This window comes from Stegodyphus dumicola, chromosome 10, assembly GCF_044657685.1.
Source record: "Stegodyphus dumicola isolate Sdum_Otavi_A_Nest chromosome 10, ASM4465768v1".
Lineage (NCBI taxonomy): Eukaryota > Metazoa > Arthropoda > Arachnida > Araneae > Eresidae > Stegodyphus > Stegodyphus dumicola.
In genome coordinates this window covers 45,394,789-45,418,291 of record NC_140777.1, presented here as the reverse complement: position 1 = coordinate 45,418,291, position 23,503 = coordinate 45,394,789, and the positions used below count along the sequence as shown (strand labels likewise).

At 35.9% G+C, this 23,503-nt stretch overlaps 1 protein-coding gene and 1 pseudogene across 2 annotated transcripts in view; one reads left to right on the top strand and one right to left on the bottom strand.

Moving 5' to 3' along the window:
• Nucleotides 1-1,347: 1,347 nt before the first annotated feature.
• Nucleotides 1,348-1,701, bottom strand: LOC146994955 (protein GVQW3-like). Its single transcript, XM_085825109.1, has one exon. The coding sequence runs from the start codon at nt 1,699-1,701 to the stop codon at nt 1,348-1,350; it is 354 nt and encodes a 117-aa protein (XP_085681235.1).
• Nucleotides 1,702-20,888: 19,187 nt separating this feature from the next.
• Nucleotides 20,889-23,503, top strand: part of LOC118201555 (uncharacterized) — a 94,040-nt pseudogene continuing 91,425 nt past the window's right edge. Inside the window, exon 1 of the transcript XR_015043393.1 lies at nt 20,889-21,058. The product of XR_015043393.1 is annotated as an uncharacterized LOC118201555 (transcript). The remainder of the gene's footprint in view (nt 21,059-23,503) is intronic.

Below are 23,503 nucleotides of genomic sequence, written 5' to 3'. Positions count from 1 at the left end.
TGAAGAGAGAAACAATACACGAAGAAAATTATTCTTCAAAGATATGTACAGTTATTATGTAAATTACCCAGTTGTTTGATTTCAGATTTTACTATAATTTCCTGTTTTTATTTCCTCATATGGTAGAGTTACTGAGCCAGTTTAAATTTAAATTAAATTGTATAATCTTTGACCAATAAAGTTTGACTGTTCTTGTTTCATAACGCCACCATGAATTGTAATTCATTTTGTTAGAATCAGAACATGCCTTTATGTTCTAAGTTCTTTTTAAATAAGAAACCTTTGTCTGATATTGTAGTTAATTTCAGGCATAACGATAATATGCTTCACATCTGTTGGGGGTTTTGGACTATTTAAATTTTACCAGATCAAGTAAACCCTCATAGGTATGTTGTGGAGAGGTTGACAAGCTGCAGAAACTAGTCAGAACATTGGTTTGTGTATTGAGACAAATTTCTGATTGTTAGAAAAGATGCTTAAAAAAAGAGAAGGAAATCGATAAAAATTAACCAAAATGTCTATGAAGGCTTCAAATTAAAATGAGGCATAAATATTTCATTGAGTGTTGTTGCAAGGCATACAAGGGGTGATCAAATGAAAAGGTACGAAACGACACGGTGGGTACACATGTAGACTTTATTCAAAATATACACCATAGGCCTGAGCACAACGATCCCACTGATGAAAAAGCCGCAGGATTCCTTGTTCCCAGAATTCTTGTGGCCGTGATGAGACCCAGTCCTTCACAGCGTCCTCTGGTTCGTCGTCCAAGTTGAAGCGCTTCCCTTTCACGTGTTTCTTCAGTGGACCAAACACATGGAAATCGCAGTGTGACATATCCGGACTGTAGGGCGGATGGTCCAACGTCTCCCACTTGAACTTGGCCAGTTCCATGTGTGTGACTCTAGAGACGTGTGGACGTGCGTTATCATGGAGCAGAACCACACCCTCCATGAGCAGCCCGGCCTTTTTGTTTTGATGGACCTGCGTAGGCGTCAAAGTGTCTCACAGTACACATCGGAGTTAATGTTTTTTCTGTGCTCGAGGAATTCCACAAGTAGCGGACCTTGAACGTCGAAAAAGACGGTGAGCAACACCTTGCCTGCTGACAACACGGAATAGCTTTGAACTTTTTAGGGGGAGGTGCCGACGCATGCTTCCACTGTATGCTGTCCCACTTTGTCTCTGGCTCGTAGTGATGGCATCAAGTCTCATCACCTGTAACGATCCGCTCCATGAAAGCGGGGTCTTCCTGATACTGAAACAGATGTTGCAGTTACCCATACGCAGTTCCTTTTGCTGGTCGGTGAGCTGCTTCGGAACCCAAGCGGCACACACCTTCCAATATCACAACCTGTTGTGAACAATTGTCCACACGGTTCCATAGCTGACGTCCACCTTCACCGCCAACATTCGCGATGTGACACGCCGATCACTTCTCACTAGGTCGTCCACCTTGTCGATGAGATCGCTCGTGACGACAGTGTTTGCCTGGCCTGGTCTCGGGTCATCACCCACACTGTCACGGCCTGCACGAAAATGGGCACTCCATTTTCTGACAGATTTGTGAGAGACACCTTTCTCCCTGTAAACTGTCACCATCCAGCGATTAATAGTTGCCGGTTTCTCACCTTCCGCTGTCAGAAATTGGATAACACCTCGCTGCTCCTCAGTCGTCGAATTTTGCAACGCGAATGCCATCCTGTCCTCATACGGACTGCCGCATCATTTGGACGTCGCTTTTGATAAGAGCCTCTGCTCACTCATGCGCATGCGGGCGCCCGCGCATGCTCCGATCCCAGTCACACACTCCAATCACTTCTCACTAGGTCATCCACCTTGTCGATGAGATCGCACGTGATGACAGTGTTTGCCTGGCCTGGTCTTGGGTCATCACCCACAATCTCACGGCCTGCACGAAAACGGGCACTTCTTTTTCTGATAGACTTGTCAGAGACACATTTCTTCCCGTAAACTGTCACCATCCGGCGATGAATAGCTGCCGGTTTCTCACCTTCTGCTGTCAGAAATCTGATAATATCTCGCTGCTCCTCAGTCATTGAATTTTGCAATGCGAACGCCATCGTGTCCTCATATGGACTGCCGTGGCGCCCGCGCATGCTCCGATCCCAGTCAGACACTCTAATCACATCCCGAGATGTTTCACTACGTTCTTCCATGGCGGAATATGCAAATATTTAACTGTTACGCGTTTTTACGTCGTTTCGTGCCTTTTCATTTGATCACCCCTTGTAAATGTTTTGTAGCTTTTAATGTATCCTAATATTGCGCAAGAATCAATGTCATAATTTACATATATTTTAAACTGTGAAATTTTATTAGATTTTTATAAAATTTTATAGTGATTATGTAAATCCATAATGACGAAGGTTATCTAACTACCTAATTTAATTGCTTAGAACCATCTGCTTACCCTTAAAAATTATCTCTGCATATTAAAGTTATTGCCTTTCATTAATCCTCACCGTGGTCACAAAATAAAACACAGAAAATTTAAGTAAAACATGTTCTTTGCATCTAGTGAGACTTAAAATAATACAAAATAACTTATCGCCTGTGGTGCTTTAATGTCTTATTGGAACCTTAAAGTATATTAACTGAGTTACAACCCCTGGAACTCTACACGAAGCTATGACACTAACTGCATCAAACAAAGCCCAACTAACTTTCAAAACTTGCAAACTGTGCCAACAACAGGCCTTTTAGGTTTGTTCTAATCAGCAGGTCTCTCTCTAGACAAGAAGCAGCAGTGACAACATTCAGTCTTTTGGTTATAAATCATGTTGATTATGATCTTGCTTCTCATTTTAACATATGACACTTGACATAAAATTTACCTGCTATTTACTAAACCTCTAGACCAGGGATGTCAAACTCATAGGTACACTTGGGCCAAACAAACAAGGTTTAACTTTAGGCGGGCCGAAAAAAAAAAAAAAAAAAAAAAATCAATATTCATAGAAACGTAGATTTATTTCGAATAATACAATAATAAACATATATATATATTTATATAGAAAAGAACAAGAAAAATTTAATGTTTACGTCCTGATACTTGACATCTCTTCTCTGCTATTATCTTTCCTATTTCGGGAGAAATTTTGTTTCCGTGATAACTTTCAACGCTGACCCAAGATAAGCATCATTAATACGGTTTCTAATAGGAAACTTATTACCTTTCATGACTGAAAATAACTGCTCACACTGATAAGTGCTACCAAACATGGAAATAATTTCATATACAAATTTTCAAGTATTTTCAAACCTGGCTGGTAAATATTTGTAAAATTCAGGCACGCCCACTTGAGTGAATTTTGCTTTCAAATTTGAGTTGCATTGAATCTCGATCACCTCCATTTGCATATGGCTGGGTACTGAGTCAATACTTATTGAGAAAAATCGAAAAAAACAAAAAAAATTTGTCTTCGAGGGAACAAATCCGAATTCGAGAGAAGCAAATCTAATTACAATTCTAAATAAAAAAAAAAAAAACTAAATAAATAACTATGAAATCCGTAACAATATGAATTAAGTAATAATTAATAATAAAGCAAAGTGCATGCACCAATATATCGTACAAAATTATGATTGGAAAACTGAGACCATGAGTTCGGCTATCGGGGGATGCGTACAAGTTCTGAGTGCACGTGTTCCCCAAAAGCCGAAGGTAGCTGAATGCAAGCTACTCTCACGCATTTGTAATTCAAGTAGTGTGTGTGTGTCCGCTCGCTGTGAGTAATCTAACAACACTGAATAAATTATCGTTAATTACTTAGCAGTAAACATTTAATTTTTTTCTTCGTCGATATGTTATTTTATTATTATATATTATTATTTGCCGATATATTGGCCGGGCCGCAAAAATATTTTTGTGGACCGCGAGTTTGACATCCTAACTCTAGACTGAACAAGTATGAGACACAAAAAAAAAATCAACATAAAGCCAACTGTTAGTAAAATGTAAATGCCACTTATCTTCTTTCAAATATGTCCAACTATTATAAGTGTAAAATATTTAATGCTACTTGATAAATTGCATAAAGTTTATTTTATTCTCGAACTTTAATTTTAAACTTTCAGTAATTAATTCATGTTTAATAGTGATGTGTCATACTTAGGGATCTATTTTATTTTTTAAATGGTATTACAAAAGTGAAATTCAGGCATAGATAATATTTGTGTTGGACTATAGAAACACCGTACGAAGTTTTGTGAGTTCTGCGCATGCTCGCCTCGGATGAGCGGTAGATGGTGATGAGAGAGCGGTGTGCATGAAACGGGAATTTCCCTTCTCATCGGAATGTTATTATTGATGTGTTAAATAAAGTTTATATATTTTATACCTGTGTCTTGCCTCACCATGGAACATTTACATTGGTGACCGACGTTGTACAACGCACATCTTTTGATCGTTTCTTGGAATTTGGACAAAATATGAAAACGAAACTAATCCAAACATAATAAACAATGGATGAAATATCAGCAGTGAAAATACCTCCTTTCATTCCTTCTGATCAATCTCTATGGTTCACGATGGTGGAATCTACTTTTGAATTAGCGGTTCCAAACTGAAGAATGAAGTCATTTCTCGCTGTGATGAAAGTAAATCGCAGAAAATATGTCACTTACTTGCGGGTGAGTAACTAGGAGATCAAAAGCCGTATGAACTTTTACGCGTTATGCAGCAGCTAGCTGAAAATCATAACGTGACGGATACTTTTGTTGTGTAATTATTTATGCAGCAACTACCTACAAATGTGCAATCTATTTTAGCATCAATCAACCCTCTAACCGTACAAAAGGCTGCTCAAATAGCGGATAAAATTTTGGAAGTGTCAACTGCTCAGGTAAGCGTAGTTTCTAATTCTTGTGCATCAACTATTGTTACACCGAACTCTGAACTGCTTAAAGAGATAAAATCGCTTTGCAAGGAAGCTTCATTTCTACGACGCTCAAGGTGTCATTCTCGTAATCGTAATTTTCGTCATGCAACAAATCGTGAGAAAACCTCTGAAAAAAGTTATCTATGTTGGTACCACCAAAAATTTGCTTCTAGAGCAAAAAGTGTACTCCACCCTGCAATTTTCAGGGAAATTTCCAAGGCAAGGAGTAGCGGTGACATACGCCTCGCCTTCTAGTTCTCATCGCCTATTTGTTCGTGATCTCAAAACCAATATTAATTTTTTAATTGATACAGGCAGTGATTGTTCCTTAATTCCAGCCTCAAGATCTGATAAAAATGACTACTCCTATTTAAACTTTTCTGGCTGCAAATGGTACTAAGATAAATGTATATAAACAAAAGTTATTATCTTTAGATTTAGGTTTAAGAAAACTGTTTGTTTATCCATTTTACGTATGCAATGTTCAAACTACTATAATTGGGGCAGATTTCTTACATTATTTTAACATAAACCAGATCTTAGAAATCGTCGCTTAAACGATACTTACACCAAATTAGATTGTCATGGTATTTAACATGTTTGCTAGTATATATTCAGTGAAATCTCTAATTTGTAATGATCATTATGCTAAGTTATTCAATGAATTTCCTCTTATTGTTCAAGCTCCTTGTGCAAACCAAATTGTCAAACATTCAGTTCAGCATCATATTGAAACTTTTGGCCCTCCCGTTTTTGCCAAACCACGTCGGCTTGCCCCCGATCGTTTGAAAATTGCAAAAATTGAATTTCAACATCTGTTAGATTTAGGCCACATTCCCCCATCCAACAGCAATTATGCTTCGCAATTGCATATGGTCCCTAGAAAAGATATGAATGATTAGCGTCCTGTCGATGATTTTAGAGCCCTTAATGCTCAGACTAAAAAGGACGAATATCGAATCCCTAGTATTTACAAGTAAACTCCATGGGTGCAACGTATGCTCCCATGTAGATTTAGTCAAAGCATTTCACCAAATTCCGATTGCTCCCGAGGATGTCCATAAAACTGCTATCTGCACACCATTTGGACTTTTCGAGAGTACTCGGATGCAATTTGGTTTGTGCAATGCATCAAGCACTTTTCAAAGGTTTATCGATGAAGTGACGAGAGGTTTAACTGGTGTATATGCATTTATTGATGATATTTTGATTGCCTCAGAAAGCCACAAAGAGCAGTTAACAATCTGCGAGCTCTCTTTCAAAGATTAGATCATTATGGTTTAGCAATCAAACCCTCAAAGTGTACATTTAAAGTTCTTACCTTAGATTTCTTAGGATATAAAGTCTCTAAAGAAGGTATTTCTCCCATTCCAGATCGAGTTGATGCCATTTCTAAATTTCCTAGACCAACAAACTTAACACAGCTTCGCAGATTTCTTGGCCTATTCAGTTTTTATCGCAGATTTGTGCCACATACAGTGCACATTTTGTCACCTTTAATTAAGCTTCTTGAAGGTCATTCTAACAAAAAGAAATCATTCCGTCCAACTAAGAAGACTGAAAATCCTCTTCCGTGGTCTGAGGGTGCCGAAAAAGGCATTTTTAGAAGCTAAAGAAGCTCTTGCAAAAGATATCCTCTTAAGACATCCAATTCCTGGTGCTCAACTCAGTCTTTGGACCGATGCATCTAATGTCTTATTGGCAGCTCTCTCATGCAACTCCAAAATGGTCAATGGGAGCCAATAGCATTCCTTTCTTTAAAATTGAATAACAGTCAACGGAAATGGACAACATATGACCGCGAACTTCTGGCAATATATGAGTCTATCAGGAAATTTCGGCACATGTTAGAAGGTCGCAACTTCATAATATTTACCGACCAAAAACCACTAACATTCGCTTTCAGACAAAGAGCAGAAAAGTGGTCTTCTCGATAACTGGGACATCTTGACTATATCTCTCAATTTTCCACTGATATACAATATGTTAAAGGTAGGGAAAATGTTATTGCCGACACATTCTCCCGAATAGAAGTACATTCTGTTTCTCACTCACCTATTCTGGATTTCAAACAGTTAGCCTCAGCGCAGCTCACAGACCATGAACTACGACAATTACTAACTTCTAAATCTTCTTCTTTGAAACTCACGAAACAGTATTTTCCGCTTGAAGATATTTATCTCTATTGTGACTCCACAACCAATGTCCCTCGTCCTTTCATTTCCTTTTCATTTAGACATATCATCTTCCAAAGTATTCACAACCTTTCACATCCAGGTATATCTGCCATTTCAAAATTGCTACGCAGACGTTACGTTTGGCCTAACATGCACACTTTTATCAAAAACTTTGTGAACGCTTGTGAGAAATGTCAACGTTCCAAGATACACAAGCACACAAAATCACCCATTTCGACATTTTTACTTCCTGATACCAGATTTTCTCATATTAACATAGATTTTATTGGCCCATTACCAATTTCTAAAGGTTCTCAGTATTGCTTGACCATAATCGATCGCTTCACGCGATGGCCGGAAGTAACTCTCACATCTGATATGACGGCTTAAACAACTTGTAAAGCTTTAATTAGTGGATGGATAGCTCGTTTTGGATGCCCTTCCACTATCACTACTGACCAGGGTCGGAACTTTGAATCGCATCTTTTCAGGGAGTTCACGAACTTGCTGGACAGTCATCGTATTCGTACCACTGCCTGTAGACCTCAATCAAATGGAATCATTGAACATTTCCATCGCCAATTGAAAAACAGTATAAAATGGCAAGAGAATCCTCGCTGGACAAAGTCGTTACCTCTTATACTTTTGGGTATTAGATCTTCCGTCAAAGAAGACATCTAAGCAACTTTTTCTGAGTTAGTCTACGGTACTACCTTAAGACTTCCTTCGGATATTTTGTCTCAGATCAGCTTTCTCCGCTATCCTCGACACTAACATATGTAAATAGTTTACGATCTGATTCCCATCGCAACATCAAAACACTGTTTAGAGCCTATCCACATTCATTCATCTTTAAAATCGTGCTCTCATGTTTATTTGAGAATTGACGCAGTCAAGCCTCCTCTTCAACAACCATACTCAGGTCCTCATCCAGTCATTGAGCGATATGATAAAACCTTTATCATCTCCGTGAACGGTAAAAATCAAACTGTTTCAATTGAGCGACTCAAACCTGCATTTTTCATTAGTGACAAAACCTTTGTCCCTAACACTAAACCTTCCAGTAAGACAAACACATTGAAACCTACCATCTCACATGTTCCTAAAACTATCACAAAATCTGGACGACATGTCAAATTCCCTCAACATCTGTCTACCATCTACTATATATAATTTATATATATTGTTTATTCAGTATTTCATTTATTATGTGTTTTATATTGTATCTTTTACTTTCACATTTATCATTGTATAATATAAAATTATGTATTATTTTTTGTGTGTCGGTCGGTTTCTCTCACTGGGGGGGATACTCTGTGGTGTTACTATGGAAAAACCGTACGAAGTTTTGTGAGTTCCGCTCATGCCTGCCTCGGATGAGCGGCAGTTGGTGATGAGAGAGCGGTGTGCATGAAACGGGAATTTCCCTTCTCATCGGAATGTTATTATTGATGTGTTAAATAAAGTTTATATATTTTATATTTGTGTCTTGCCTCACGATGGAACATCTACATATTTTTAATTCAATTTATTCAGTTCTTATTTGCTCATAGGTCCTTAATTTTTTTCATTAATGGTCCTTAAAAGTCCTTAACTTTGATGTGCAGAAATGTGTACGAACCCTGACTAAGGCATCAATGCAACAATAAATATTACATTACAATAACAAACAACATAAACAATAATTACAATAGTAACTTGAAACAACTCAAATACTAAATACAAATTTACAAGCAAAGAGGACTATGGTCTTATACTATTTATAATATTACAATATATACACTACGTACTATGGCCATAGTAAGGAGCTAACCTGTCGTAATGAACGACTTTAAGTTTAGAGTTCGAAGACTTACGGATCTGAACCACGACGTCGTTCAGTTTATTTAGGACTGTGTAAGGACCATCCCAAGGTGAGTCCTTTTCGTCGAATCGGGTTCCACAATGGCACCTTGTCTCCGTTGACTCGAGGTCCAGCAGCTCTCTTGTCATATCGGGTCTTCACCCTTTCCGTCGCCAAGTTAACTCGCTCTTGCATCACTTCGAACAGGCCTCAGGCAGGTGACTAAATAGATTACAAGGTACACGAAGGTCACAACCGAAGAGCATCTGAGATAGATAATAACCGGTAGACTTGCGTTTCTCTTCGACCCTAGTATGATTTCGGCAGCTTTCTGAGCTGGGGCTTTAAGACAAAGCGTCAGGTTTTCCATGTGAGGATCCCTTCTGATGAAGGTTAGTTATGTCCTAATAAGTCTCTATTTTTGAAGTCCATGAAAAAATTCTATTTCCTTAAAAAGTCCAATCCATGTATGCAAGGATCTGTAATCTCTGCCACATAGACCGTGTGATGGTAGGCAGCACTTCCAAATGTGATGTTAACGTTTACTTTTACGTCGATGTCGATCTTCTCGGTGGATAGTCTGGAGGGTAACGCAGGATGGCGTCCAAATGAGTTTATCCTTAAAATGTTGAGCTAAATCCTTCTGAATGATGGTAACATTAGCTCCTTGCAACGAACTCCATCGACATGGCCACTGATGGTTGGTCCATTACTGCTGCTACCCACTGCAGAAATCTTAAACGCTTTAGAACTCACTTTTTTCACTATCGTTCAAATGATCATTAATGCTCTTCTTGCGTCGTTGCCGGAAAATGGTCTTATTTTCCTGGGGTGTTCTGCAGTTCTTTCGTACGTGGCGTTCAGTTTCGCAGTTCCTTTGGTTTCTTGTCACTCTTTTTACGTCTCACGCCATTTAATTGTCTGTTTAACTCGTCTATCTTATTTTCCGTGCTCTGGGGTGTTCTGCAGTTTCTTCGTATGTGGCCTTCAACAACGCAGTTTTAGCACTTTAGAATTGGTTTCTTTTCTCTCCTGCTCCATCTCAAGGTAGTGACTTGTCTGGTCAAATCATTTGTTTTATTTTCTGTGCCCTGGGATGCAATGCCGTCGTATGTGGCCTTCAGCACTACATCCCCAACACCTTAGAGCCAATCCGTTCTCACTCCTACTCCGTATCAAAGCATCAACTTGTCTGGATAAATCTTCTAAACGAGACATCAATTGATCCACTGGCTCGTGACTCACAGAGCTCTGACTGGGTAGCGATCTCTACAAGTTACTTGCTGGGCTGCCTCGAATTTCATGGCGTATATAGAGTGCTTTTTATGTCGTTGACATCCGCCATTCCTTGAGCCTTTGGTATTTCCGAATCCCGGATGCCATCGATAAAGTACTGCAGGGACAGGATTTCCATTGTTTTTTTCGGGCACTCCATTAAGGCGAGGTGAGACAGCCTTTCAACATCCGTGGCCAGCTCCTGGAGTGTTTCTGTGGGCTTCTGTTGATGGGATTTTAATTCAAACCTAATGTACTCTTTTAAACATTTCTCCCCAAAGCTTTGCTCCAATGCGCCGGATAAAGCTTCAAAGTCTAATCTCTAATTTTCGGGAAGTGTCTGCAGCATATCGGCTGCGTATGCTCTCAGAGAAGCGGCGCGATGAGAGGCCTTAGCTTGGAAATCCCATCCATTCGCTTCCGCACTATTGAAAATTGCTTCTTATAAACTTGCCAAGAAGTCTTCCTATCATATGTAGAAAGCTTCAGTGAGGGACGAGCAGGAATGGGTAAGAATTTAAAAGCATCGGAATTGCTCCCTGCCGTCGCTTCGAATTTCTTTAAAGTATCAACTTCTTTGGCAACTGCCTGAAACCCCCTGTCATCAATTTGTTGTTCCACGGCAGAAACTCTCTCTCTTCTGTTTGTTCTTGCACAGAACAAACTGTATAATCTATTTGTTGTTTAACGGCAGAAACTCTCTCTTCTATTTTTTTCTTGACAGAAGAAACTTTCTCTTCAATTTGCCCAACTTCCTTTAAACCACGTCTTTTATACCTCCCGTAGACTCAAATTTGTTTTCTATTATACAGGCAATCTCTTCCACTTTAACAGCTTTCATCTCTACTTTAATTCTTCAAAAGGCACCGGTATATTATATATACCTTTTGTTTGTCAAATTTTTAACTGCCTAAAAATTGCTAATTTTACTGTACCAAAAGCTGTAATTGTAAGTTTCTAGTGTTTTCTTTCGATTTTAAATGAGAGTACTACCCAATAAATGCTCAATATTTTGCTGTTTTTAAATTAATATACCTCGTTCCAAGGTATGTTTGAAGATTCATAAATTCTATTGGAGGGGCAGGAAACATTCAAAATCAGCAAATATATGACATGTGCAAATATATACACGTGCTGAATCTTTTATATTTACTTCATTTCAGTCAGAAGTGATAATTAACAGAAGATTATATATACGATTTTGAAATCGGTATATAAATTTTACCGGCGTCCACACTGAGACTACCACGTCAGTAGATGGCAGCACCAGGCTTTTCCTTCTCTACTCTGTGAGACAACAAAATTTCTTTATAATTGTTTGCGATATAATAATTTGTCTATGATTAATTCATAAGTTGTTTAGGATTCAATATTATGTTCATGGGGGATGGGGAGTTTATTGACCCTGTGCTAAGAATGATATAAGTATTTTAGTTTCATTTTATTCTTTGCTTACTCATGTGGAGTTTCTCATTCATCTCTGTTTGGCTAAAATTTTAATTTCAGTGCTTCACTCTTTCCCCGGATAAAGACTCATCGATTTCAAAATCGGCATATACCTTCTAAACGTTACACAATTGTAGGGGTTGAATATGGCATGTTAGCCCGTAAAGACACCCGCTGCTTCGTGTTTCCAAAATCCTAGAATGCAGCGAAAATGATAATAAGTGATCGACAGCTAATTTGTCATTCCCGAGTCGCGATCTTCACAGAGAGGCTGTGATAAGGCCACACTAAAGGAAAGCTCACAAACATGAGAAATAGAAATCCACTTTAGGTCCGTCTTTTAGTGGAATGGAAACACGCCCCCTGATGATTTGAGGGTATGATTTTTGTTAATTTCAGACGAGTTTCCTCCTGGGTTAGGATGCAAGTACATGGTTTTCAAAATAAGTTCGCAGTTGCTGAAAGAAGGGAAAACATTTAAGGCTGGTTTTAGATGCATAGCATTTATCTTTGGAAGAAACAAATAGGGACAAATGTTTATTTATTTATTTCAGTTTTAATGAAGCTTGGCCTTTTTATATATTATCAAAAGCATAAAGTATAATGACTTCAAAAATGCAACACAATTTTTCAGCTGAGTCATAGTGCTTCATTTTTCTACTTTTTTATTTTTTGCCTGAGTTATATCTCCTTGTAACATTGTAATAGTTCAATTACAGCATGATACGCTTTACGCATGCAGTGTTATATTTGCTAATTTTTTTCATAAAATAATGATATTGAATTTTAATCACTTTCAAAAGCTTTTTACCCATATTTTACATCAGTATGCTCACCTGGGTGGCATCATTAAAATGTACATAAGCATAAATTTTATTTCCAAAATTTTAAATTTCTAGCGAAATTTTAAAAGTTTATAATTTCAGACTTGCATAACTATATTGAAGCACCCATCTCTATAAATGTCCATCAAAAGTACGCAAAATAGATTAAAAAACAAAAATGAACAATTGTCAGCTATTGGAAAAAAAATGACTTAGAGAGGCACCGGTATACTATATATATCGGGTTTCAAAATTTAGGATTTCGCTGTAGATTTTTTGAGTCCTAATTTTGTGTTCTTAAGATCTATAAGCCACAATTCATGCAAAATTTTATCATAATTTAAATTATTTTATATACCGCCCCTCAAAGGGTTAACTGATTCTTGACAAGTGTCATCTTTCTTGAATGACTTCCATCTTTCTTTAATGAATTTTTGCCGCGCTTACATTACCTCTTTAACACCCTTCTTTCTTTTTTAACAGAATCTTTCATCTCTCCTTTAAATGCAGCAAAGGCGGCCATGAGTTGCTTTAACTGTTATTCCATTGCTCCTGTGATTGGCGTTCTATACTCCACTCTTGACACCAAAAAGTACGTATTCGTAATAAATTGAATGCACAAGTCCGATGAAAAGTGAATAAAATTTATTCATATCACAACAAATAAAACAAAAATGCTGAAATTCACTCAGAGATATTTGTGCAATATTTCACAGTAGTTACATTATAAACTACTAAAACGTTTAACAGAATTCAATTGAAAACAGACAAAGCTAATCCGATATCACCTCGAATTCGCTACAATCAACCGCAAAAACTAAGTAAACAACTCATAAAACAGCTGAATTGAGATGTTTTCCTCCAGCTTTTATAAGTATTTTAAATCATGCACGATCGTATGCACATCTCGTATTTTCTCAATTTTTCTGGATGGCAAAAGAGTACAAAGTACAATTACGAGATATCTATTTATTAAAATGTTAAATGCGCGTGCTCCTGTATTTAAATTTTTCCGGGGTAGCTTTGTCTTCAAATAAGTCTCGTGCTGCATTACACGGGATTATAAAACAATTTTAATTACAGATTCTACTAAAAATAGCTAAATAAAAACAAAAACCGTAATAATACTTTTATTCTGATTATAAACAGATAATTATGTATCTTCCCTATGAACCTAAATTAGATCTTGTTCTAAATGGATTCTAGAACTGCCTTAATTGTTATAGTACACAGATTATCAATGGTCATAAATGATACTGCATAATAAATTTATCTTTATACTAACAGTGCAAAATAAAACGAATTTTTAATCTTCTCTTTAGCATTTTGTCACTATTCATTTCAGTAAATAATAAGGAAGTGCATACGCTGCCTCATATTTGTTTTTAGAAACTTGTGTTTCAGTTTTATTTGCAAATATTAATTACTAAATGTGAGCAAAATCACTTTATCTTTATTTCACATATACTATTTCACATATTGTCTTGAAAAAAGTTATTCAAAACGTTTTTGGTTGAAAGCGTAAATTATTCAAAAAAAATGAACTCGCATAAATTATTTCTACATTTTGAACAAACAATTCAGATTTAATAAAAATAAAAAAATAATAGGATATTCAGCATTTTTTTTGGGGGGGAGGGAGGATATCCTTTAGCCAAAATTACTTTTCATGCACTTTTTTATGGATTCAATAGTTTTTTTTCGTGTAAGAATGTTCTGTTTTGCACTGTTCCTCTGTAAGAAACGCCTTTAATAGATCTTTCGAAGAAATATCGTTATTTCCATATTTTTTTAGCATTCCAAGTTTTCTCGTAGACGCTTTTAGGTTTTCATCAAGAGTAATTCGTATTCTTCTTTTATCAGGACTGGATTCAGAGATGTATATGTGTAATATGTGTATGCTCATATAATGCCATACATATATACATTTCTGAATGCTGTTCCGATAACAGAAGAGGACTGAATTCTGATAATTATGTTAAATAAATCAGAAAATATTTTCATGTGTAACAAATAAATAAAAGTTTAGCTTTTATCAAACAAGAACGTACTAACACACTTACAAAGACATTTAATATCATAAAGTCCAGTAATGAAGTATATTTAAATATTTAATAAAGCAATTAAGTATTTTGATAATTATGAAGTTATTTGTATTTCTTCATAAATACATTTTAATTTATTAATTTTGGTATGCAGATAGACATCCATTCATTCCAGATGTGACATAAATTTCCAGTCAGAAGAAATTAAGAAAATCTCCGTAAACAAGAACACAAAATTAGAGTTTGGAAATATGCAGCTTGGAAGCGATATTAAGAATACCTGTATTAATATCACTCCAGCACATTGCCCACATTGAATAGGGAGATGAAGGCGATACTGGGGAAAAGTTCCTTCTTGGGATGGGAGAGGTCTTTTTTCATCGATCGTCCAATTTTTCCTATGGCCGCGACATGGTTCGAGGATAAATCAGTAATCCCCTCCAGTGACGTGGAAGAAAGTGGCTGATGGAAGAAAAAAATGTCGTGACGTCAGTTAAGGTAGTTGGGGCGGTAAGTTGCCTCCACCGGAACGAACATGTAAATAGGATGATTTCCCACTTAGTTATGAATTATGGGACCATTTATGTTTGACCGATGGCAACCCCACTCAGCGTGTTTGGTTTTGAGATCACCGCCGATGAGTATGGGACTTTGATTCTGGAGAAATGTGTCTAGATCTTTTGCACGGGGTATTTCGCTTCGTTGGAAGTTTGACTTGTACTTTCACCACCTTGTACGCCTTACTATTAATTTGTATCGTCAGACACAAGATACGATTCGTAAATCCGCTTTCTGTAAATGAACTCTCTACTTCCTCGGTGGCGCCCGAATGAGCAAGTTGCTAGCTTTAGGTTTTTGTAAGGAACTGCGTGGATTTCTAAATGCTGACAACCTGTTCTCGTGTAGTATAAAATTGAATTTTTCGGAAATGACGTATAACAGAAAAAACAATTATAATTATTCCGTACCTCAAAAGATTTTAAACTCCGGAAATAAGTTTCCACAAATTTCCGAATTTAAAGAGGAAATTAAGAAAGGCTTTTCTTTGGATCTAACGTTTTAGTTATCCGAAAAGAGGAATGGATTAGAGCAGCGAAAATCTGAATTATGGTATATAACTAAGGGTCGACGCTTGGGGTCGTGAAGTTTATTTTTTTGGATGTTTTCTACTTTTTATGGGGTTCCAGATGAGTATTAAGAATTGGAAAATTGATGTATGAATCAAGAATGTGTAGGTGTTCTAAGGCTTCACACAAATAAGGCTGGTGATTATAAATAGCTATATTAGCACATTTTATATTTTCTGTTTATTACCTTAATATCTTGATATTCAGTTTAGTAATTTATAAACGCTTTCATTCGAGATATCATAAATTCAGTCTATAAAAATTATGTGAGAACGTCAGTTTTAAAGATCATATATTGCTATTAACTCATCTTAATAATAAATTTATGCGAGTTCTGAAAAAGATAAAAAAGTGTCGGCAGTTCTTCGAAGAATATCTGAAGTGTCACATTCTTTTGGCATTAGCAGCTAAAACACTTCATAAGAATTACTGTCATATTTCAAATTAAATTAATATGCATCGTTAAAACATATCACAGAGAGAACAAGAGTTAGCATAGTATAAACAACCTCTTGGTTATTATAATCGCCAATAACCTCCATCGCTTTTCTGTAACAGAATATTGTCAAGTATCGTATAATGTGTAATATAGTGAAATGCACGTATTCATCAAATTTAAATTTCCGATTCTGAATAAGATTCAAAACAAACTAGATATAGTCATAAAATATAGACCACCCTATACATTCTCACATGTACAAATATGGAGCATTATACTTTCATTACAAAATTTCAAAATTTTCAGTTTCAAAAGCCTTGCCTCCAAACCAGTGTCAAAATCCTTGCTTAATGTTATTTTGAAACGCTGGAGCCTTGGCTGGGGGCTCGAGCCAAGGAGGTTACACTTCACGACAAGCGAACCTGAGAACACATACAAGGCTAGAATAATGAACGTCTATGTAATATATATTCTATATATAATTGAAAAAGAAAATGTAAAGCGAACTGGTAATTAGACGAAAGACCTATCTGGTCTCAAAAACTTTTGCGCATAATGCTGCAAAAAGATTTGAAAGAATAGTAGTAGGTAGGAACATTGCTGCAACCTTGCTAAAAAGTTACCAGGAGCTGTAGCTCCACGAAATGTTGTAACATAGTACTACGAGGGTTGGAACTTTAATAGTGGCAAATATTTATTTACAAGGAATACAAAAGTGATTCATGTCACCATGTTTTACAGTCCTTCAATATAGTCGCCAGCATTGTGTACAACCCGTTTCCAATGATGTGGAAGTCGCAGAATACCTGTAGCAGCGCCTGTTTTGTTGATAGTTTGAATGGACCGGTCTACTGCCGCAAGAATCTCAGGAACAGTTTGGAAGCGAGTGCCATGAAGTGGTTCCTTCATCTTAGGAATTAAGTCATAGTCACAAGGGCTTAGATCTGGGGAGTATGGTGGATGGTAAAGCACTTCCCAGCCCCATCACTTGAACAAATCAGTCACAGCTTGCGCTGCATGCGGCCGAGCATTGTCATGCAAAATGAGAGGAGAGCTCTGCAGGAAGTGTCGCCGTTTTTTTCTCAAAGCTGGTCGGAGATTGTGCTCCAAAAATGAGCAGTAATACTGCGCAGCGACGGTCTGCTGTGGGGGAACGGTATGCGTTAGGATGACACCATCACAGTCGTACACGAGAATCACCATAACTTTCACATTGCTGGGGTTCTGTCGAAATTTCGAACGTCGTGGTGACCTGTGATGACACCATTCATTTGATTAGCGTTTCAGTTCTGGCTGGTACGATCGGGCCCAAGTCTCATCCAACGTAATGATACGGCATAAAAAAAGCATCTCCTTCGCGCTCATAGCGCTCCAGGTGGATTCGGGCAGCGTCGTATCGTAGCCATTTCTGCATTTCCGTCAATTGATGTGGAACCCATCGTGAAGCAATTTTTCTCATGGACAGGCGTTCGTTCAGAATGTGCAGCACAGTCGTATGCGCTAATTCTGTTTGTCCGGCCAGCTGACGAATCGTTTGGCGGCGATCACTGTCCATTAAAGCGGCAACAGCTTGCATGTCTGCATCGCTGACATTAGGACGACCTGGCCGCAGCATGTCTGCCACGTTTTGGCGTTCTTTATTGAATGCTTTCACCCATCTTGCTACGATTTTGTAAGGCAATGCAGATTCTCCTCAAGCCTCTTGAAGCCCTTGATGACACTGTCGTGCTGTACGACCTCTGGCACTTTCAATTTTTATCCAACAACATTGATCTTGTTTTGAAAACATCCTGACAACACATACTTTAGACCGCGAGCTAATACAAGGATGCGTTCTTCGCGTCACTCCGCATGCGCGTGACGTAGGCAGGACGAGTCTTTTTGCTGAGAGGTAAGGTAGGTATGTAATTTACGTGTGGTTACGCGTGTGGTATTTCAGCTGTGTTGCCACTATTAAAGTTCCAACCCTCGTATATAAACAATAAGAAATTTGCCTGGTAAAACTGGAAAAACTGTATAAGAGCGATAAAACTGCCAAATTTTAGTGCTGGAAGACTTGCTATTGCACGAAAAAATTAATTAATCTGACCGTTGTGTAATGTGAAAAGTTAACTCACATGAAAAATGATGGACGGAAAAAATATATATATATATTAGGAAGTTACAAAAAACATGGGTTATAAATGTCAATATATAAAATGCCTATACATAAAAAATTAAAATTAAGAGTGATTATTATTATTCTATATATTATTATTCTATATATAATATATATAGAATATATATATCACACAGTATATGTATATTCTTTATATTACGTAGTATATGTATATTCTTTATATTACGTAGTATATGTATATTCTTTGGCTAGAACGACCTTTTCACGGCTTTTCACCCTGTTCTTCAAGTTATCCATACGCACCAAATCGGCCGCGGAAATTCAATTCCTCCAATTCGCTACACATATGCTGACTTCTTGCCAAATCCAGCGCATTTTTAAGTTGCAATCTTTTTATGCGATGAAGCTGCAGTTGAAATTGTTAGTTCATTGTGGTGTAAAATGTAGGGCATGTTATTATCTTAATTTATATGAATTTTTGACTATAATCTAAATATGATGCATACGAATTTGATGACATTTAAAACCCGAATAATTACGTAAAACTTGAAACGGAAGAGCTAACAATGTATTCCATGTAGTTTGGGTTAAATGTTTTCCCCCAAGACCGTTCGCTTAGTTAAAAGTAAAATATATAAATTTAGAAAATCTGCCACGAGTTATTTTCTCTTAATTTTTAGGAGTTCATGCAGTTTGTTGCTTCCGAAACAGTGAACCAGAGAAAAATGCCGATTTTTATTTTCTAAAGATGTTAATTTGATTTTAATTTTCCATTATTTAAAAAACTCTAATTATATTTTGTAACAGACATCAATAAAAATTATACCCTGTAATTTCTCCTAAGACACATAGTCTTCCAGTCATGCCCAGACAATCACTGTCCTACAGTACGTCTTATCCTATCTTTTTTATTACTGTTTAAAATCAAAAATAAAATAAATAAAAATACTGGAAAATGAGATCTTCGGATTACAGTCTAACAACTGAAGAGTTTACCATTCGAAATTTCAAGATATTAGAAAAATATTAAAAACTTTAAAATTGTAAAGCAAACATAAAAATTAAGACGTAAATGATCTTATACCAATTAGTTTGTACCAATCAGTTAAAAATATAATATTAGAAATATCTTTTGTTAATTATAACAAAGCGGAAATGTTTGTATGAACTAAAAAATTATAAAAATATTAAACTCTAATGTAATGACTGTAAGCTCTGAATTGGAGTATCTCAGTGTATTATATAAAAAAAGTCCTTTACCCTTATAGTCTCCACGAAGACATCTCATTCTTTAGACAGAAATCCTTGTTCCTTCTACCATAGTTAACTTAATTGATCAGTACTTCCGTACTGGTTAGTTTAGGTGATTTGAATATGGCAAAGCACACAAGAGCTATCTGACTAAGAGGTGAGATATATTCGTGGAGGACTTTCTAAAGGAAACGGGCTCGTATTCACGTTATACATGGAAAAAACCACAAATCCAGCTCGTTTGCTTGGGTTCAAACAATGTCAAACTATCAGTATTCAGCGATCTTAAACATTCTTCTACTGGTGGGATACTTTCATATTATATTTTCTAATGGATGTTAGCTTGTATTTAAAATGTTATTTATAACTATTTATAGTTCTGCCTTTTTTTAAAATTTCTGGCCTTGAAAACGGCCCTTGTATTTTTAGTTTGTGGCCCTGAAAATGGCCAGGACTTAAATGATTTTCATGAGTTAAAAATTGAAATTTTTACTATTATGTTAGTGTACGCTACCTTGATTTGCCACCTTAAAGCTCTGCTTGCCTGATCTCAGACTCTTATTTTCGCCTTTGGGTGAGTGGCGTAAGCATAATGTGGTATACCATAATAAGCTGTTTCTCGTCTTTTCGGCGTTAAGGCTGTTCTCCGAACAATATCCTATGGTTTTACACATTTTTTTTTTTCCCTTACGTTCTCCTTGCTCAGCAGTATTCATATTTCACAGGGTAATTTTTTACAATATTACTTCTCGAAACGGTAGAACTATATTTTTCGGCGGACGCATACACTTTCTAGTATATCCAGTGTTCTCAACTTAGGTTGACCTGTACTAGAGATACAGGCTGACTCGTCAGCCATTTTGAATCTAAGCTTTAGGGTTGCATTTAGGTGTGGAGCGCCAACTTTGGCTCTTTAGCGCTGTTCGCTAAATTTCATTATTTAACATTCTAGAGAATCCGAATTTCAGCTTTTTCTGCACTCCTATAAAGATGCGTGGCTTTTCCTCCTTCTTTTGTCTGCAGTTCAGATTCTTTCTCGTATTTTTTTTTTTTTAATTGTCAAATTTCTCGTATGATTCAAGTTATTTTAAAAGTTTCTAAAACATTAGTTAAAAATACTTTCTTTTTGAATTCCTTTATTGAATTTTCAATTTTTCCTTTTAAATACACGCATAATGTTATTCATCTGAAAATGTATTTTTTGACAAGAGATTTCGCTAACCTCCATTAATTTAGGATAACGTTTAAAGTTTAATCTAATTCTTGTTTTTTATTTTTAATATGTTATTTCAATTTTGCTCACATGGAATCAAACGTCTATTATAGTAGCCTTCATAGTAGCCTTAACTTATTCTAACTTCCTAGGCTCGAGCACAGGCCTCAGATCGTCCAATCAGATCGCAATGCAATTTTCGATATATGAAATGGCAACATGTTTTTCCTTGTTTAATTTAGTCATTACATTGCAGTCTAGCAATTTCGATATTTGACTTGAAAGCGTCAAATTTGTGTTCAAAGGGGTTGTAATATAAGTATACAAATATGTCTGTTGCATATGTTCCACCTTCAAAAGTGAGACCATCTCCATCGCCTGCACAAATCCAAAAGGTGTATATTCTTTTTTTTAAGCAAAGACTTAAGCAAAGATTTTCAAAATGTGAAAGTTTAAAATGTTTTATCATGTTTCAAAATAATTTTCTTGTTACTTGAAAATTTGTTTTAATTAGACATTCCATACACATTTAAAAAGAACATATTCTCGAGAATCTAACCCATCAGAAAGTCTATGATTGTCATTGAGAATTATTTTTATAAAATAGAACTTTTAAAAATTATGACTATTTTGTAAATGTAGTAAAGGACATCTTAAAATCGTGTTCTTTGTTTAGAATGTAATAAAACTGTCATTTTATCAATGAAATTAATTAAATGACAGCAGTAATATACTACTTTTCATCACTTTATTTTAAGCATGACTCATATGGTGATTTCTGGCATCTATTATACTCTTTAAACTACACTTATGATTTTGGTTAATATCTAATTAAATGTTTGTAATTTATTCTTGTGATTTGGGGGGTTTATACTTAAATATACTGAATTTTAGTTTAATTGTGAAATTTTTGAACTGTTTTTACAGTATTGCTGAGTCTCTCTCTTTTTCAGTTTCCAGATTTTCTGGTTTTTAGTTAATCTGAATTTAGATCATCAGTTCAACTGTAGCTTTATAAAACCTACCGTCAAAGAAAAAAAGTTCTGAATGGAAAATTGGCACTGTTATCTCTTATCAAAACATCAGCGGTCTGAGGAATATTCAATGTAATTTTTCTGATTAATTTTTGTTTGATCCCATTTTGAAGATTTATAAAGCACTTTATGATGATTTAATTAACAATTAATAGGTAAATATTAGTATTTAATTTTGCTTTTGCACATATATTTAGCACTGGAATGGAGAATTAATAATTTTTTCACCAGATGTTACAAAAATTTCACTTCGGGCAGAATGCTGTTATTATTATTCTTATGCTAGCCAGAGAGGTTTTCTTTAGCTCTACAGTTTTCTCAGTACTGTCTGATTTTTCGTGCACCCACAGAAAAGTTGTAAACTTGCTGACTTAGAGAAAAATTTTTGTTTAATTCTTTTTATATCTATTTCAACGAGGCACTGAGTATACCACCTATTTTTTTCATTCAAGACTACACGCTTTTCGTTTCTTATGTTGTTGTCATCCTTATATATATATCTGTAATAATCTGTTTTTGCCTAAAGAAAATAATTCAAAGAATTGCACAAACATCCAACCTAAAAGCAAAAAAGAGTTGTATGATTCTTATACATGAGCCAAATTATGCTGTATTCATACAGGAAGCTAGGTTCAAGATTTCAACATCTTTTTCTCTTTCAAGGAATATTTAGCAATATAGTTCATTGACGAAATTGTCATTGTGCTAAAATTTCGGTGAGAGGGATCATGCTAATTTTTATTCACACTGGAAAAAATGTTTAGAGAAACAGAAAGCTGTCTGCAATGAGGGAAAGTTATGTGCATGTTTGGGATGTTGCATAAATACTTTTTGGCAATATTGTGGGTTGCTGCATCAATATTTTGGATAAAGTGCAGAATCACCCACTTATATGGCATGTATCGATGTGTACATGGACAAAATCAAGGGAGTGCACAATGCCAAATTTGTGCAATTCTCTTATTTTTTAAGTGAAAATATGTTGATGTGTACATGGATACCGAGTTTGTGCAATTCTTTGACTTGTTATTTTCAAGTTGATGCTACTAATATGACTCGTATCGATGTGTACATGGACAAAGTCAAGGGAGTGTGCAATGCCAATTTTGTGCAAATCTCTGATATTTTTAAGTTGAAAATGGGTCTATGTGTACATGTATACTGAGTTTGTGCAATTCTTTGACTTGTTATTTTCAAGTTAGCGATTTTGAGAAACGCACGTAGCAGGGGGTGATTCTGCACTTTCTGCAATACTTTTAGGTGGTGTATTGCTATATCACTACTTTTCAGTGGGAATTCAGATAATCAGAAAGAATCAATTTCCATTATTTGTAATTGATGTATATATTATTTGGTAAATAGTTTGAATGCGTCATATTATTCCAATCTACGATCGTATTTTTGCAAATGTTTAGCTATATATCGCATTGTTTATGAAACTTACATTATTTTGGCCATCAGAATTTGATATTCCATTTATTGAAAGTGATACTAATTTCTAATATATTTTATGTGATGCATTAATGAGAATGTACTATGTGTGTGTATAAGTAAAGATATGTGGCAGTTTCAAATGGCTGGACACTTGTAACTAAACCCTCTGACCACTCAATTTTGTTTATCAAAACTGCTTCAAAATTTGCATATTTTTTTAGTACATATTTCAAATCTACATATATTTGAGAGTTAAAATATGGAGTACAGTTTTGTAACCAAGATTTTGTTTTAAATATAGATTTGTTGCATAAGAACCAGCTTTCCTGACAGTCTGTTCAGAATTACTCTTATATATGCCCTCGGTTGGCG